We start from the raw sequence: 19,012 nt of genomic DNA on the forward strand, positions 1-19,012 counted from the left end.
GTCTTAGTAAGATAATTCAGTAACACCCACTCCAGGGCAGACGGGGGCGCTGGATGTAGATTCTGGCGAGTTATCTGCCTCGGCAGAGATAGCCAGGCGGAACACCTAAAACAGAAGAGGCAGTGGAGTTCTCCAGGGAGGAGTTCTTGTCCAGCCACTTGGTACATTCTGTACACACAAGCCCCTCCCTTGTCTGAAGCTAATTCATAAGACTTAACTTCATTAAGTAGGGGATGGGAAAAGGTGGGGTTTGGCTCTGTTCGCAGCCTACGGCAGGCCCGCCCAAATCTGGCAAAGCGATGGGCGAACCAGGGAGGATAGAAAGGCGGGGAGAAGCACTCGGGTGAAGGCGGGACGGACGGCAGCCAAGCCCGCCAATAGGCGGCTCTCCAGAGGCGAAGCCAAAAGGGTAGGGACGCCGTCACTATTAGCACCGCTGTCTCCCAAGTTTCCCCTTGCGGATGAGCGGCTCAAGCAGCTCCGCTCCTCCCAGCGCTGAGGGGCCCAGAGAGGCAAGCGGAGAGGACTCGGGACGGAGTTTCTGAGCCAGCGGAGAGGACAGGCGCCCAGCCCTATCTGGAGGGTCCGTTAAAGATGAAGGGCCGGCGGCGGCGGCGCCGAGAGTACTGTAAGTTCGCGCTGCTGTTAGTGGTGTACACCCTGATGTTACTGCTAGTCCCCTCTGTACTAGACGGTGGTCGCGACCAGGACAAGGGTGTTGGACACTGCCCCGGCCTGAAGCGCAGCCTGGGAGTGTGGAGCCTGGAGGCGGCAGCGGCTGGCGAACGCGAGCTGGGCGCCGAGGCGCGGGCCACCCCCGAAGAGAGCGCGGGCCAGTCCTCAGGCAACCGCAGTACCGTCGGGGAGGCACTGACTCGCGAGAAGCAACACATCTACGTGCATGCCACCTGGCGCACAGGCTCGTCCTTCCTGGGTGAGCTCTTTAACCAGCACCCAGACGTGTTCTATTTGTACGAGCCCATGTGGCATCTTTGGCAGGCACTGTATCCAGGCGACGCCGAGAGCTTGCAGGGCGCGCTGAGAGATATGCTGCGTTCTCTCTTCCGCTGCGACTTCTCTGTGCTGGGGTTGTATGCGCCGCCGGGGGATCCCGCCGCGCGAGCTCCGGATGCAGCCAATCTCACCACGGCAGCCCTGTTCCGCTGGCGGACCAACAAGGTCATCTGCTCACGGCCGCTGTGCCCTGGTGCGATGCGTTCCCGCGCTGAGGTGGGGCTCGTCGAGGACTCCGCCTGTGAGCGCAGCTGCCCGCCCGTAGCGCTACGCGCACTGGAGGATGAATGTCGCAAGTACCCGGTGGTGGTCATCAAGGATGTACGCTTGCTCGACCTGGGCGTGCTGGTGCCACTGCTGCGTGACCCAGGGCTCAACCTGAAGGTGGTGCAGCTTTTCAGAGACCCGCGAGCCGTGCATAATTCGCGCCTCAAGTCAAGGCAGGGGCTGCTGCGGGAGAGTATCCAGGTGCTGCGCACTCGCCAGAGAGGCGACCGCTTTCACCGCGTGCTGCTGGCACATGGCGTGGGCGTGCGTCCTGGGGGCCAGTCCCGCGCACTGCCCGCCGCACCCCGGGCCGATTTCTTCTTGACTGGTGCGCTAGAGGTTATCTGCGAGGCTTGGCTGCGCGACCTGCTTTTTGCGCGCGGTGCTCCTGCCTGGCTGCGGCGCCGCTACCTGAAAGTGCGCTATGAGGACCTGGTGCGGCAGCCGCGCACCCAACTGCACCGTCTGCTGCGCTTCTCCCGGCTGCGTGCGCTTGCTGCGCTGGACGCCTTCGCACTCAACATGACGCGCGGCTCGGCCTACGGCGCTGACCGACCCTTCCATCTGTCCGCACGTGACGCCCGGGAGGCGGTGCACGCCTGGCGGGAGCGCCTGAGCCAAGAGCAGGTGCGCCAGGTGGAAGCCGCATGCGCTCCAGCCATGCGTCTGTTGGCCTACCCTCGCAGTGGAGAGAGCGACGCGGAGCCACCCATGGGAGGGGAGACCCCACTGGAGTCCGAGGTCGACAGCGCCACTTAACCCCTCATGCCCACTCTAGGGCAACTCTGGTAAGGTGCCGGGGTTCTGGGCAGACCATGAGGAAAGGTCATGGGGGACCTGAAACGGCCCGCAGGGGGGCAGGTGGAGAGGGGATGGTGCAGTCTGGAATCCCAGGCTATCAGATTAGATTCTGATTCACTGGGTTCTCCAGTTTAGCCACCCACTTCTTCAGAGGAGTACTCTGATCAAGAGAGCATGCTTTAAGTTCAGGTAGTAGCTGAAGCAGAGTCCACATCTCATTCCCAGTCCTTTTTTTTTTTTTTCTTGCATGGGGATGAGGGTAGGAGAATGAGACAGGGTCTCGCTGTGTAGTGCAGGTTAGCCGTGAACTCAAGGCAATCCTTCTGCCTCAGCCTCCTGAGTGTTGGGATAACAGGCTTTCACCACCACGCCTGGCCCTAGTCCCTTCTTTGAAGTGAAGAGGTATCAAAAATCAGAGGACAGCAGAGAAAGTCTGAAATAATAATTAATGGAACTTTTGATGTGAAGAGTACGAATTCAAGGAACTCTGAAGTTGATGGTTCTGAATGAATGTTCATGCCAGATTGTCCTGGAGCAACTTTTTAACTGTGCTGCTTTCTTGTCAGAGAGAAACCAAGAGCAGTGTTTAGTGGAAAGGTATCAGCACTTTAACCCTGTCTATTCCTTATCTTTCTGTTTCATTTTGTTTTCTGTCTCTCTTACGCTCAAGCTACAGGGCTTTCCTTCTAAGTAGCAAGCATTCAGGCACATCTGTGTGTCTCAGACCCTGGTATAATGGGATAGAATAAACTTTGCTGTCCCCTAGCTGATATGTGCCCCTCTCCTTCCCTACCCCTCTCTCTCCCAGTACTGCTGTTTGCAGGATATTTGACTATAACCCTTTTGCATCATGTGCCGAAGGCTGAGGTCAGCTTCCTTTAGTGCCAGCAAGACCTCAGGGGTGTGTCGCCCTTACTCCACTTCATCCATTTAGGTGATGGACCTTAGGTGGACAGTAGCAGTTTATGAAAAGTCTTCTTTTTTCATTCTTTGCAGTATATATCTAAAGATGCTAAGGTGGCATCTAACATTAGGCTAAGGGAAGAGTTAGTTGTGCATAAAGATGACCACATTAGTCATGTCACCAACATGGAAATACATTTCCCTGAACTCTAAATTGGAAGGGTGCCACTTTCTGCACTATGCAGACCAGAGGAGGAAAAGCAGTGCTTAGTGGGCGGAAGTGACTTAAATTTCCATTCACTATTTTAGAGCATAATTCAGCATTCTCCTGGGATGTGTTCTGGGACAAAGGTTGAAGATGGTAATGAAGATGGATTCTGTTAATAAAGCTTGGGTTTCAGAATGATTTCAGAAGCTGGCTGATTTTTCTCCCAGTAATCAAGTGGCTTTGTTGATCATTTTCTATAATTGCTAGGAAGTCTCTGTTCTTTCCTGATTTCCAGAGTGGAAGAAAGTAAGGCACAGAGTAAACTTTCAGGTCTTAAGAAAAACATCCTTTCATCTGCTAAGTCTGTATTTACAGATGGAACATAATGGTCCCTAATCCTCCTTCACAGGCCTCAGGAGTTCTACCCCTCGGCAAATGCTGAAGCATTTTATGGTTTTACAATTTTCTAAAAGTGCCCCCCCATTTACTAATTTATATTGAATCCTGGCTGGGATGAAGTAATACAGAGAATGGAGAGAAAGGTATAGGACATGGATTCTGCCCTCTAGGAAGTACAAATCTGTGCTCCTAACAGTGACTATGGGGAAAGACACCAATGCCACTGTTTGGAAGGCCAGTGAGGCTTCCTTCAGTGCATCTGGGTGAAAGTTTGAAGCCCTTCTAGACTGATGGCTGAGCCCTTCCTCCCACATTGGGCTCTTATTAAGGTACATTTATTAAAATGTTTGTATTCCTGGTTCCTAGAAAGATAATTCTACTAATCCACTAATGAGATTTACAAAAGTCTTACTTGGGCTAGTGAAAGTGGAATGGTGTTCACTATTAGATTCCAGAGCCCATAATCTCTCCATTGTACATGCCTTGCCTGGCCCCCCTTGTATTCCCTGGCAGCAACTCTGGTGCCCCAGCTGACCGTACAGGTTTGGGGTCCAAAACACACTTAGCTTCATTACTAATACATTAGATTATAACCAATATTTGCAAGAGAACAGATTGAATGCAAGAAATTTACAAGACTAGCTGACAGTATCTGCCCACAGAGTCCAATGTAGAAGAGATTTGTCCACATGCTAGAGATCTTGGAGAATCCAGCTAAAAGACTGGAGCCCAAGCAATGTCCTTTATGAGTCCTTATCAGGAGGCTGAGGAATCTGCAATGGAAGCCTGAAGGATCTGCACAAGCCTGGTGCTGGTGCTGGTGCTGAAGGCTAGAGTCTGCAGTGACAGACCAAAAAGCTCTTGCTGGAAGCTGAAGAATCTGTGCCAAAAGCCAAAAGACAGTGCTCAAGGCAAAGACCGGAGCTCCTCCAAAGAAAACAGAGGCCATTTTAGTGAAGCAAAGACCAAAGCTCCTTTCAACAGAATAGCCAAAGCTCTTCCAAGGAAAATCAGCTGAAATCCTTCCCTCATGGTCTCCATTTACATGGTTTTGAAAATGCTCCTCCTTAAGTGGATCTTCTTGTAACACCCTGACTCGGTACAGTTGGGCATTCCTGCTTGTAGTGGATTCCTAACTGGTGGTCAACTTATTACACCCAGCTGAATTAAACTAGCATAGTGCTGAGTGTGGGAGGCCCACCTGAGCATTGTTGCCAGCAGCATAAATGCAGAATGGGAGAAGCCGCCCAGATGCTGTTAGGGATGCTGTTTGGAGAAGCTGTTGGAAGCTGCTAGTTCTCTTGGTCTGTTCTGCTAGAGGACCTTGTCATGTTGGTTTTCCCGGTGAGCTTTGGAGAAGCTCTGGTTCTTATCTTGAGCATTGCCTCCTGGCTCTGGAGGGGAAGATGGTGCACTGCTCAGCCTCATGGAAAAGCATGTTACATTAGCTTTCCTGATGGGAACTTGGCTTTCCTCATTGCTGGATGAGCTAGGGACCACACTGTTGCTAAGGATGGCTGTGGTAGTTTTGAGGGAGCTCTGGTGCTTACGTTGAGTATTGCTTCCTAGCTCCGGTTCAGATCTCTCAGATTACTAGCACAGATACTTCATCCCACTGGCATAAACTTTCTAGCTTCCACCACTGATCTTTGGGCCCTTCCGGCAAAGATATGTGAAGCAGACCTGCATGAGACTTTATTGTGGGCTCTAGGCCTTCAGCTGGAATTGTGGGAGGCATTTTTATGAGCTCTAGGTTTTCAGCTGTACCCATGCAAGATATTAGGATCTAGGCCCTCAGCTGGAGTCTTTAGTAGTTAGTGTGTGAATACATTTCCTACACTTGCTGTATGTGATTCTTGGGTGATTTATTATAAAATACTACTATAAAATTCGTCTTGCACTAGATTGTTTGCCTTGCATAAACCCCAAACCATGACACCACTTGAGTTGACAATTAACCACCACAGTTTGCAACCATAAACAAAGTATTTCTGAGCTGCTGACAGCATCTACATCCATCCTCCTCACAGGACACCTGAATGTGCATGTCCTTGGCTCAACAGTGAAGAGAGGTTGGAGGTGAATTAACCTGAGGAACCTCTAGATGGTCCATACCCAATAGCCAAAATTTATCAGGGAGGGAGAAAGCTTTTCCTCAGGGCTGACTAGGTAGTGCAGAGTCATGAACTAAGTTACCAAGGACACAGACTCTTTTCTATCTTCTTGGCTTTCACTGATAGCTCATGTCCCCACTGTCAGAAGACAGTAATCACAGCTTTAAGCATCATATCCTCATCCAACTACACAGGCTTGGGCCGGGGAGATAGCTCAGTAGAATAAGTGCTTGTCTGGCAAGCACAAGGACCTGAGTTCAATCCCCGGTTCCACCAAAAAAAAAATGCTTACAACTACACAGGCTTGTTAAAATGCAGAAAGAAAGAAAGGTGGTTAGCAGGTAAGGGATGGAGAGGTATTCCTTCATGCAGTACTCTTTCCTTTAATCTCCTACTAAAAACCTTGCCTAGAACCCTCTACTTTAGCTGACTTCTTTTTATGTCTCATTGGCTTTATATCACATGGCCTGCCTTAGCCCAGTAATTGACAAAAGGGAATGGGAGCACCCTGATTGGTTTAGACTAGTAATTCTCAGCCCTGCCTGAAAATCACAGCAGTGTTTCTTCTACCCTAATTCTTACCTTATCCTGGGGGATATGTTCTGAGACCTCTAGTGGATGCCTGAAACCACAGATAGTAGTACCAAACCCTATATGCATTGTTTTTTAACACACACACACACACACACACACACACACACACACATGAACATGCACACATACACAACTCTGATAAAGTTTATAATTAGAGAGATGAGCAATAAGGAAATTATAGCAATATTGTAATAAAATTACATGAATATGATCTAACTGCAAGAGGGCAGATACTATGTACAGTGTGAATTTGCTGGATGAAAGGATTATTTACATGGCAAGAAGAATGAAGCAAGCCTGCGTGAGATTTCAACAAAACAGTAGTATAAAAAACAGCAGTATAAATTATTATATTGAATTATTCTGCAGTTTTCTTTGTGTGGGAAAACAACCTGCTAGAAATTCCTAACCAGAGGGGATAAATGGAGATTAAAGATAAGACACAGTGATAATTTGGAAGAGTGGTCAGCGGACCCTTGCTTCTAAGTGGACAAAGAGCCCTGAGCATTTGGCTCATGTTGCTTTTACTTGGACATGAGATTAAGCAATGAGACTAGCACAGATTTAGCTACCTCCTCTTATCTGTAGTATATTACCAGGTAAACAACCAGATCTTATCTGTGTCAACTCTTCCCTAGAACATTCTAGCATGCTGGCTCATTTGCCAAAGGAGGAACAGCTTGCCATTTCCTCCTTCATCTCCACAGAGAAGGTCAGTTAGGCCTTGATCCTTACTCTCTGGTATCCTACATCTTTGGACTGTTTTTGGCTGGACAACTAAAACCTCAGAAAGTAAAGCCATGCATAATGGGTGAAGTAATATTGCACGTCCAGCTAAGGAATATGCTTTTGAAAAATGCTAACACCTGAACACCACCCCTGGAATTTTTTTCCTTTCTGTGTAATGCTGGTGATGTTTACTCAGGGCCTCGCACATGCTAGGCAAATGCTATACCACTGAGCTATACTTCCAGTCCAGAAGATTCTGATTTGTCTGGAATAAAGTAGGCTGATTCCACCATACAACCAAAGCTGAAAACCACTGGCTTGAACCAATGATCATTTCCTGGGCCCAGGAATGGCACTGGGGCAAGATCAAAATAAGGAATCAGGGGCTATTGAGCAGAAAAACCACCTACTACTGTGATTTATGTGGAAAGAACTTGAAGTTATGAAGTGCCAAGTAGATTTAGGGCATTACTATAGAAAAGAAAATTATACATGGATACCTTTATCACCCTATCACAAAATGCAAAATGCCTTCTCTATGGATTTTTATGTACAAGTCTGTCATTATATGTACCAGATCATCCCCTGCTGCTCTGAACAGACTAATGTGCTATTCTTGTCCTTTTTAGTCTGTCTTCTTTTGACTTTTACCATTGATAGGACCCAAAATTTCACCCCTGTAGGTAGGTATTTATTTTGTTTAGGTGCTGAGGATGGAAACCAGGGCTTCAGATATGTGCTCTACCACTGAGCCCTAGCCCCAGCTCCCTGTAAGCATTCAGGTTGCTTTGGTCTTTGTTCTTAACAAGATATATGCACCCTTTAAAAGAAATTAGGTAGAGGTAAGGCCCTGTATGTCCTAACAATCCAGACATCCTCACTGCTTCCAATTGGGCCACCTTGCCTGGGAAGACTCTTCAGTTGATGACGGACTTTGGTGTTTAGGAAAAATCAAGACTCACCAAATCTACAGAGTGAAGCAGAGTAGGCTGTTCCTCTAAAGTGAAGTGGCAACCCAAAGTACTGTCATTCCTGGGTTCCTATGAAGTCAGTTTTTATATTAGGACACAGAAAGCCAGGCCTCAGGATGTGGCTGTCCTGGTCACTACTTGAAAAAGTATAAGAGGTTGTAGACTGAGGTTTTGGACCAGTCAGAATGCTTGCCTAGCATGTATGGGGCCCTGTATTCCATTCCCAGTACTTCAAAAACAAATGAAATCCACAAAACCAAAAAGAAAGTTGAATAGGAAGATTTCTAGGGTTTACTGGTGCTAAAAGGAGGTGACATTCATTGAACATCTATATTTTTACCTTTGATTGATGCATAATGTCTCAATCCTAAGCTTTACATGGTAGGTAGAATCCACATTTTATGGATGATAAATAAAGCTGAGAGGTTAAGTAAGTTGATAAGAATTAAACAAGAGGATTAAAATCAGATTTTTTTAATTTTTAAATTAGCGTCTTTAAAATTTGTAGAAATATGTAAACAAGTGGTAAAGAGTTAAGCAGTGCAGAAATGTATAAAATACCTGCCAGTCTCAGTTCCTAGAAGTGACCAGTACATTTCTTGTGAAGTATGTCTAGAAAAATTTTGTTTATTAATTTTATTGAGAAAGAAATAGCAATGAGATAGTTTCAAAACTGATTAGTAGGACAGTTTCAATAATTAATACATTGCATATTGTTGTCTTCATAGTGATTATTCATAGTACAAAATGCTGACATGATATACTGTCTCAATACTATTAGTACAAATCTTTCTTCTCATTGAATTAAGAGAAAGTAGCTGTATATCTATCCTATTTTGTATATACAAATACAAAATGTTCCTTCCTTTGTATCCCCTTTTTTAGTTTAGTTTTGTCAGAGATGGGCATTCCATTGCCATTTAAATATTGTAGGTGTGTGAATTCAGCAAAATAATCCAATATAATCTGGTAGTCCATAATAGTAGTGGGTTATCCATAGGACTGGCAATGTCAGAAGTTGTTGACTTAAGCCCTTTACAACTCAGCATATTAATATGGCTTTACTTTTCATACCTCATTACTATACTTTTCTGCTGGATGGTTAAGACCAAGATAAAGCAAGACCTATATAACAAGAAATGTAACTTTTGTATCTGACAAGGTTGCCACTTGAAGATATGCTCATAAATGTCTGGAAAATTTTATGCAAATTCAAACTGAAATATATTGCTTTTTATGTACTTAAGTGTATATTATCCTTTTTAAAACTTTATGAAATCTTCCTGTATTATCTATTTTTAGTGACTATACTGTATTTCATTATAGAAATGTATTATATCTGCATAGTTCTTAGGCTATTTAGATTGATATAGGTTTTTGCTGTATTTCACTGCATTTTTTCCAGAATTTTATGAGAAATAAATAGCAATGAGACAGTTTCAAATCAAATTGGTAGGACAGTTCCAATAATTAACACATTGCATACTGCCTTCCTAGTGGTTGTTTGTTGTACAAGATGCAGAAATTATATCCTATTTACAAACACCATTCATTACATTTTTCAGTAACAAATTTATGTTTTATTTGTATACACTTGAGTGTATCTGTCAGAAATTTGCCATAGTACAGTGGCCTTATGTACTAAAAGGTTCATGCTTTTTACATTTTGAAAGGTAGTTCTTCAAAATCATTCCAACTTTCACTCCTACCACTAGTTTCTTGGAATGTCCATTTCCAAGACTTTCAGCAACCTGGATTTTATTTAATTTTTTTCATTTTGGATAATGTGATATATGAGGAATCCTTTTTGTGTGCATCCTGGAAGCTTCCAGCCTTATAGTTTTGTCTCAAACTGAATGAGCACCTCACAGCTTGGATTATAGTAGCTCAGATACCAAGGTGAAGTGAACTTAGCCCTTTTGCCATCTACATTCATTTGGATAGTATCCTTTCTGTGACACTGTAAAGGAGCAGGAGCATTTTCATACAAAATTAGTATCTTCTTATAAAACCATGCTTCTACATGGCACCAAGTTTTAACAAAGTTTTTGTTCAGGATGGCCTTCTTCAGAACTGTTGCATTGGATTATTACACAAAGATGATTAACTTGAACATCAGTGACTTGAAAACACTAGCACTGAGGAAATTTGGCTGGCTTTAAATCAGGTTTAACTCTTTATACATTTTCTCTATGCTCCTGAGAATGCTTTCTGTGATTTCACTGGGGTAGGGTGGAAGTGTCCAGTTTTCAATCACCTCTAACTCCTTGCTAGGAATGTAACCCAGGGACTTGCCTAGACTAGGCAAGTGCTCTACTACTAAGCTACACCCCTAGAACCTTGAAGTTTTTGACATAAAATTCAGAGGCTTTTCTCTGAGTGTTTGTTTGTTTGTTTGTTTGTTTGTATTCAATCTGGGCTGACATTTTTTCCTATGAATACAAATATAACATAAAGGCTTGACAGTGATGATTTTAAAAATATTTACAAACAACTGGTTTAAAATTCTTCAATATGCCTCTTCTTATCCTGCTCTTAGCATGAGAAAACCCAGAAAATAATGAAATGAAAGAAGCAAAGTGGCCTTGCTTTTTGTGTCTGACATTCCAGACAAACAAGGGAACAATAAATGACTTGGTCTCCCTCTCCCTTCTTCCCGTGCTGAGGTCACCTGGTTCCCCATGCTCTTGCTCCAGAGTGGAACTGAAGGAACTTGCTGTACTGAAAGAAACATTTCTGCTCAAGTGTAGTATAGAATAAGAACAGTAGGGACTAAGAAGCAGCCCTGGCCCAAGTTCAAGAACACTGGGAAGTGGAGAACTGTTTGAGAGCTGAACAGGAAGCCATTTCAATTGGGAAAAAAGTTGCAGAGCTCAATGATGTCTTCATGAGAATTAGAATTCTTCAGCTTTGCCCCCCACCCCCTCTTTAGTCCCCAGGGCACCCTGCCAGTGGCCAGGGCTGACGTTTTCTGCAGCTGGCCTTGTTCATATTAAAGACCATCCTGCTGGATGCTGAGAATAAATAAGAGCATTGGCTGATGGTGAATATTTTTAAATTCAGAAGACGCTGTGAAAAAGGCTGTGAAAGACCACCACATTTGACTTCACCATGAACTGTTTGGAGCCAGAAGACCACTACTTCCTCAGAAACAGAAAAGATCTGTAAGGACTTTCTTACACAGTCACATTCAGAAGATAACCACTGAGGTAGACACAATTTTGTTTACAGGGTCAGAACCTCTTCTGTGAAGTATTGCTTTAAGACAGGAGGATTTGAAGGTACCTAGAAGACACAGGTTAGTCTCTGGCCAGTAGGAAGCCTCAAGTCTAAGACTGAGATATAGCTCTGGGGTAGAGTCAGGGATAGAGTGTTGCCAGGCATATAGATTGGGCTTCATCCCCAGCGCAGCCAACTGAGCAGAACAAAACAAACAAAAAAATCCCTCAGATCCGGCAGGTGCTTCCAGAGACAACTGTTGTTTGATTAATATTCTTATATTATAGTATCCCAAAGACTGTTCACTGCAGGTCTGAAGCATGTGGTTCTGCTCTGCCATAGAAGATCTCAGGGACCTTTGTAAGGTGTAAGGAATGCATACAGGGTGGGGACTCTGAGTTCATTATTAAAGATAATGAAATAAGGAAAGCTTGGAATATCCCCAGGAGGAAACTGAGAGGCTAACTGCAGAAGTCATTCCACACAGAGAAGGTGACATTAGGAAAGAATGTCTCAGAGCTTCAAGGTCACTTTTCCCATGACTATGACCAGAGTTTATCCCCCCCCCAAAAAAAAAAAATTTTTACTGTCTCAGAGAGATGATAGAAATAGTAAGCCAAAAATACTAAAATAAACATATTTTAAAAATAGGACTTCCTTGTGACCCTCCAAGAGTTGGTGTATGTTAAATACACAGATTTCTTTTTCTTTTGACACATGATTTCATGTGTAGTTCAGATTCATTATGCAGCCCAGGCTTGCTTCAATCCTCCTGCTTCAGCCTCCTGTACTGAGATTATAGGTGTGCACTACCATGCCCAGAACATACAGATTTTAGAAACAATGGAAGTAGAAATCTCTTGTTCCAGTAAAAAAATCACTAATATGGATGTAATAGGAGTTAAAAGTGTTACTTTCTTGGATTTGATCAGTATACTATATATATATATATATATATATATATATATAGAAATATTACACTGTGTCCCATGAATGTATATGAGTGTCGGCCTGCTCAGGGGGCCCTAAGGAGATTTTTCAAGGGTGAGGTTCCAAGGTTAAAGAACATATATTTGTGAGACATCAGCAACAACAGCAAGAAGCATGGAGCAGAGCACAAGAGTACAAGAGCTGCCTCCATTCTTTATTATATAATTCTTATACAGGTTGTTATCTCATATTTACATTCTTACATAGTGCTGTAAGCAGCCTATGCATAAACATGTGCTAAGTCATGGTTACATAACTGTATTTACACTGTGCCTGTGCTAGACAAAGGGATCACACCCCCAGGTGTCCTTAGACACCCTTGAGCTTTTTTTTACATATTTAGTACAGGGTCTACAGGATCTCACTATGTACATCAGACTCCTAGTGATCCTCCTGTTTTCAGCCTCCCACGTGCTGGGATTATAAGTGCGTGCCACTACGCCCAGTCACCCCAGGGGCAGGGCCACCACAAAATGCTGGGATTGAACCCTGGACCCTGCCCTCTGCCTAAGCAGGCACTTTAGTCCATCAAGCTATCTGGCCAGCCCTTTCCCCTGAGCTTTGAAGCAGTCTGAGTTATTCCTCACAACAAGTATTACATATTTAGTAAGATTTTTTTAAATGTTTAAAGAAATGGAAACATTAGCTATGTTCATTTAATCATTACACACTGCATACATGCATCAAATTGTCACACTATACTTCATAAATATGTGCAAGTAAAACAGTGACAATAAGAACTGTTGTAGTCAAGAGTTTTAAAATTATTTTGTAGTAGTTACCCAAAGAGTCATATACAAAGAGTATAGGGAATCTGTCCACACACTAAAGATCAAAGAATCTAGCTGAGGGCCTGGATGCTATGGTAATGTCCTGAATGAGTCCAGCTGAAGACATGCAGCCCATAACAATGCTCCCATAAACCCAATTTGAGGCTAAGAACCCATTACAATATCTCATGCAGACCTGTTTTTTATTAATTTTATTGAGAAATAAATAGCAATGAGAGTTTCAAAACCAATTAGTAGGACAGTTTCGATAATTAATATATTGCATGTTGTTGTCTCAGTGGTTATTCATTGTATGAGATGCAGACCTGATATCTATCCTGTCCACAAACACTATTAGAACAAATTTTTCTATTCATTGAATTAAGAAAATGTAGCTGTATATCTATCCTATTTTAAATATACAAAATGGTTGTTCATTTGTATCCCCCTTTTTTGTTTAGTTTTATCAGAGAAGGGTATTCCATTGTCATTTAAATATTATAGGTGTGAGAATTCAGCAAAATATTCCAATATAGACCAGGAGTCCATAATAGTAGTGTATTTTCCATAAGACTGGAAATATCAGAAGTTGCTGACTTGAGCCTTTTACAGCTCAGTATATTAATATGGCTTTACTTTTTATACTTTGTTTTTATACTTTTCTGCTGGATGGTTAAGACCAAGTTAAAGCAAGACATATATAACAAATGTAGCTTTTGTATCTGATAAGGTCAGTGAAATCCCCTCAGGATTTATCCTGATATCCTGTACCTCAGATTGTAGAACCTTTGTCAGTGTCAGCCATGTGGATGAGCCATGGCCATTGCTTGGCCAATGTGCCCTCTGTGAAAGCCTGAGAGAATGTTTTCTCTCCATGTGACTCTCCTTAGGCACACTCTACATCATCAATCACTTTCCTGTCTGTGGCCCCATAATCTCCTTGATCAGAAAATTTGGGACACAACTGAGTTACATGGTGTTACAGTATAGGATCTCCTATGTCCTGAGTCTTCACTGACCTTGAAAGGCTAGAACCAAAATGTTGGCTGTCCTTGTAGCCCTTCTTTTTCTCTAACTTTTGGTCTTTATGCAGACCTGTTTTATGGATCTGTATTGGGAAAGCCCAAAAGTCAGTGGTGGAAGCTAGAAAGTCTGTGCCAGTGGGAGGAAGGATTTGTGTTAGCAGGCTAAGGGATCTGAGCTGGAGCCAGGAAACAGTGCTCAAAGTAAGAAACAGAACTCCTCGGAAAAGTACCACAGCCATCCTCAATAACAGTGAGGTCCTGAGCTCCTCCGATGACAAGAATAGCTGAGTTCCCATCAGCAAAGCCAATGCAACAAGCTTCTCCAGGAGACTAAGCAGTGCACCATTCTCCCCTCCAGACTCAGGAAGCAATGCTCAAATTGAGGACCAGAGATCCCTCAAAGTAGATTGTAGCCATTCTCAGCGACAAGGAGGTTCCAAACTCCTTCAGTGAGAACAGCTCAGTTCATCAGGAAATCCAGAATGACAAGCTCCTCCAAGAGAACCAACAGCCTCAGTAGAAAACATTTCCCAACAGCTTCTCTTCTTCTCCAATTCTGCCTCTTATGCTGCTGGCAATAATCCTCAGATGAGCCTTCCACACCAAGCACCATGCTTGTTCAGTTCAGCTAGGTGTTACAAGTTAACCTCAAGCTGTCACTCCACCACCAAGACCTTGGCAGAAAATGAACACTCCCCCAAAGAATAACAAAATCCCTCCTGAGCATGGTGGCACATGCCTATAATGTCAACACTCAGGAAGCTGAGGCAGGAGGATCTCTGCAAGTTCAAGGCCAGCCTGGATTACAAAGTGAGTTTGAAGCCTGCACAGTGAGACCCTATCTGAAAGTGACAAAAAAGAAGTCCCTTGCATTATGTGAATACCTTTGAAAATTTATTTTTTTTATTTCTCAAAAAAGAGGAAGAGAAATTGTTTCAAGATCAGAAAAAAATTCATGCCTTGACAGTATGTATGTCAATGTCCAAAGGTTCTGTAAGTCAAGAGCAGGACCTACTTCTGTGATCTAGTGTCCTATTTCCCCAACACACACACACACACACACACACACACACACACACACACACTCTTGGTTGGCATCATGGACAAGCAAGACAAGCATATTGCCTTACTCTTCAGGGAGAGATACCTGAAGTAACTGGTGGAGATACTGCCTGAACCTCAGACTACATTCACTAGCTTTCCTAACCTGGGAATGTTAACACAGAGGAAGGCAGAGGTAGAGTTGGCAAGGGCAGCCCCAGTGCTCCCCCCTCCCCACCTCAGGCAGATAGTTCCTGTGGAGACCAAGTAACTGAATTGAAGATCTAAGCTCCTGTTACCTCCCAGCCTCATGCCCTCTCAAACCTTCACACACCCACTGTGTGGGGAGCAGAAATCTGCAGATGGCCTGTCTGAACACTGACTTAATTTCTTTATTGGAGTTGGGAACAATTGCACTCACAAAAACCAATTAAATCACAAAAAAACAACTAAAATTATATCTCAAAGTAGCTCAGTGTAAGGGGGAAAAAAGAAAACAAAAGCCAATGAGGCCAGCTCAGCTGCTTCTTACTTTTATTTTTTAACATACATGAAAACATAAAAATTTTATGTAATGCCCAGTTTTATTAATACTGGTATGATGTGTGTTCATTTTTTCCCAAGTGAGCTCAAAAATTTAGGAATTTAGTAGGGTATCATAAAATGAGAGATGTGTTATTTCATTCTCTTCTACTGGAGAAATAGAATGGCCTTTTGATTTGGGTGCTGGCTGACAGTGGTCTTGAATGACTCACATGGACTGAGATTTTACTCAGAATTCCCCCACAGTGGCTAGGACTAGGAAGTTAGACGTGCCCAGGCATCCTCTGAGGTTACCCATCTCAGCAAGTGGCTTCTATGCTAGTTTTACCCTCTACTCTTGAGGTACATGTTTCCTGTTTTGTTTTGTTTTGTTTTGACTTGACTTGGTCCATTTTTTAGCTTGAGAGTTGTTTTAAACTACTGTAAATAAGATTAAAACTGTTAATTGCCTAGTGCAAGTATTACCAGCATCCCCTGCCATTGTTACTTAATTTTCCAGATTGAAAATTATCTGGAAATTATTGATAATATTTATGTTCTATAAAGCACACTTCCAGGCTACTTGGGGGGGTGGTTTAATAGCAAACTCACCATTTCCTATTACATTTTGTTTTAGAATCATGATGAGGGAATGCTAGTGCTTCCACACTGCTGTATATCAAGGAATATTTTACCATTACCCCTAGGCAGCTCTGTTACAAAAAAGCCACTTAATGGCCCTATTGTCTTCAACACTGTCAGTCATTTCCTTTTTCTCTGGCACTGTAATTCACTGATATAAAGTAAAAACAGGAAGGTTAAGAAAACTAAACATGGCTTAACAGATAAGCATAGGAGTTAACAATCCCCAGACTGGTTGGTTCCAGTTGTTCTGGGAGAAGACCACACAAGAACACATCGCCAATAAAAAAGTTACAGAGGAGCTTTCTAGTAGTCCTGGAAGAAGGCTGTAGTGATTAACTAATAGGCAACTTGTAATGCCTAGCTGAACTGAATCAGCATGGTGCTGGTGTGGGAGGCCCACATGAGGATTGTTGTCAATGGCAAAAAAGAGAACTGGAGGGGAAGATTTGGTATGCTGTTGATTTCAATGGAGAAGCCTGTCATGATGATTTTCCTGATATAAACTCGGTTGTTTTCATCCTTGGAGGAGGTTGGGTACTCATTGTTAGTGAGGATGGCTCTAATTCTCTTCAGAGGAGTTCCGATCACTACCTTGAGTGTCGCTTTCTGGCTCCAGTGCAGATTCCTCAGCCTGCTAGCATAGATCCTTTATTCTGCTGGAGCACACTTTCTAAGCTTCTACCACTGACCTTTGGGCCTTCCCAGTGTGGATCCTTGATGCAGACTTGCAGGACACATTATTATGGGCTTTGGGCCTCCAGTTGGACTCGTGGAGGGCATTGTCACAGGCTCTAGGTCTTCAGCTTGATTCATGCAGAACATTGCCATGGCATCCAGGCTTTTATCTGAATTCCTGGGGTCTCTAGTATGTGGACAGATCTCCCACCCTCATTTGCATTTGACTCTTTGGGTGAATATTATAAAATAATTTTATATATTTTGTGTCCTATATTAAATCTTTTCCCTTGTAAACCCTGAATACAACAAAATCTGTGACTATAAGCTGGAAAGTAACCCAGCCATGATGACAGGGACCTACTGGGAATACCCAGCAATCTAGCTCTCCTGGTTGAAGAGCTAAGTGAGAAAACCAACTTTTATCATCTGTGAGGTAACTTTTGATTGTCAACCCTGCCCTTTGAACCTGACACCAGTGTGAGGGTGGGGACAGGAAGCTGTGGAAAAACTTTGAAAAGAAGAAGGGCAGGTTAAAAAAAGTAAGGACCCATGCAATTTCTCAGATGCACTTGGGAGGCCCAGGGCTCAGTACCTGACCTGAAATGGGACAGGAAGTCCACTAAGAGAGGCAAAGCAACAAGCACACTTGCTTGAACCTTCTGTTCTCAAACATTAAAGCCAGGAGGAAGTTGATTCTTCCCCCTCCCCCACCATAGCTTTAAAGGTTGAAAAATGTATGATTGAAATGCTGAGTGTGTCTTCCTGACTGTAGCCAGTGGTGTCACAGCCAAGCCAAATGCGTGCAGTCCAGGCAAGAGAAGCCGCAGTAAACCCACAGTGAAGTTTCCCTTTGATGGCAGAGGCTATTAGTAGGTCACCCAGCTGCATTAGGGCCTGGTTGGTAATTTAAACATTCAGTGAAGCTGGAGCAAGGAAGATAAAATACACCCAACTCAATGGAACATGACTGAATCTTTAAATAAACAATAGGGGTGTTTTTAAGGAATGACTTCACACTTCAGTGCCACATTTTTTTTAAAAAAATCTTTTATAAATGCTGCTTAAAATAGTAATATACAGAATTCCCTATGAATCTTAAAATTAATTCCACTGACAGTTTTATTATTTTCTCTTATCACACAGGACATGTCTTTAAATAATTCCAATTTAGGAATAGAGGAACCATGCTTGTTTCAGGCAGTAGCCAATGTTTTCATTCTTCCCAGATTGGGTAAGTAGAAATAGTTTTACCCAAGAAGGCTAGCAGCTTAACAATTAATTTTGAATTGTAAAACATAGCAGCTGGGGGAAAAAAGCTACTTGGTCACTGTAGCTGACTGACAAATTGAGTTGTTTTTTTTGTTTGTTTGTTTTTAAGGAGCTGCCTCCCCAGCCCTTTTTGTTTTTTGAGACAGGGTCTCACTAAATTGCATAGTCTGGCTTGAACTTGTAGTCTTCCTGCCTTAGCCTCCCAGAGTATTGGGATCACAGATGTGCACCACTGTATCCAGTATTGAGTTTTAATACAATATATATCCAAAGTATGTGAACAGGTCCCCATAATAGGAGTTGGAGTCTGAATCAAATGAAATTCATAATCCTATACCTAAGATACTAGGGGCTTAAAGGTTTTGGGGAAAGATCACTAAACATTCATAGATATACTTCTAATTTAAGCACAAACAGAAATATTGAGGAATAGTAGGAAAATAGCTGATGATTGATTTAGGGCATGATGAGCCCTTCAGAGCTTTCCATAATATAAACAGTTCACTGTGGCACAAGTGCCACAAGTTCAGCACCACTGATGTAGGGCCTGCTTGGGGGCTATAGATCCCATGAAGGTTTAAGTCAGAACTAGAAGCTATTTGAGCATCCCTGACCTGTTCAGTGACATTCAGACCTAGAGACTACAGGAGGATAGAAACTCATTCTTGGTGTATGGAAAAAGCTTTTGCAAGTTTGCCACCTGTGCAAGCACCTTCATGTCCCTGTCTGTCCTCTTCTACCTTGTTCCACCAGTGATTCAATCAAACATTTGAACTTGGTCTGGGGTGTAGATCAGTGGTACCACATATGTCCAGTGTGTGTGAGGCTTTGGGTTCAATGCCTAGCACAGAAA

General features: G+C 43.3%; 1 protein-coding gene across 1 annotated transcript in view; it reads left to right on the plus strand.

Moving 5' to 3' along the window:
• Window positions 1-378: 378 nt before the first annotated feature.
• The window catches only part of Chst7 (carbohydrate sulfotransferase 7), a 26,603-nt gene continuing 7,969 nt past the window's right edge, over window positions 379-19,012 (plus strand). Inside the window, exon 1 of the mRNA XM_004633486.3 lies at window positions 379-2,069. Coding sequence (XP_004633543.1) covers window positions 595-2,040 — 1,446 coding nt within the window. The 5' untranslated portion in view covers window positions 379-594 and the 3' untranslated portion in view covers window positions 2,041-2,069. The remainder of the gene's footprint in view (window positions 2,070-19,012) is intronic.

Source organism: Octodon degus, unplaced genomic scaffold (genome assembly GCF_000260255.1).
Source record: "Octodon degus isolate 3935 unplaced genomic scaffold, OctDeg1.0 scaffold00055, whole genome shotgun sequence".
In the NCBI taxonomy this organism is placed as follows: domain Eukaryota; kingdom Metazoa; phylum Chordata; class Mammalia; order Rodentia; family Octodontidae; genus Octodon; species Octodon degus.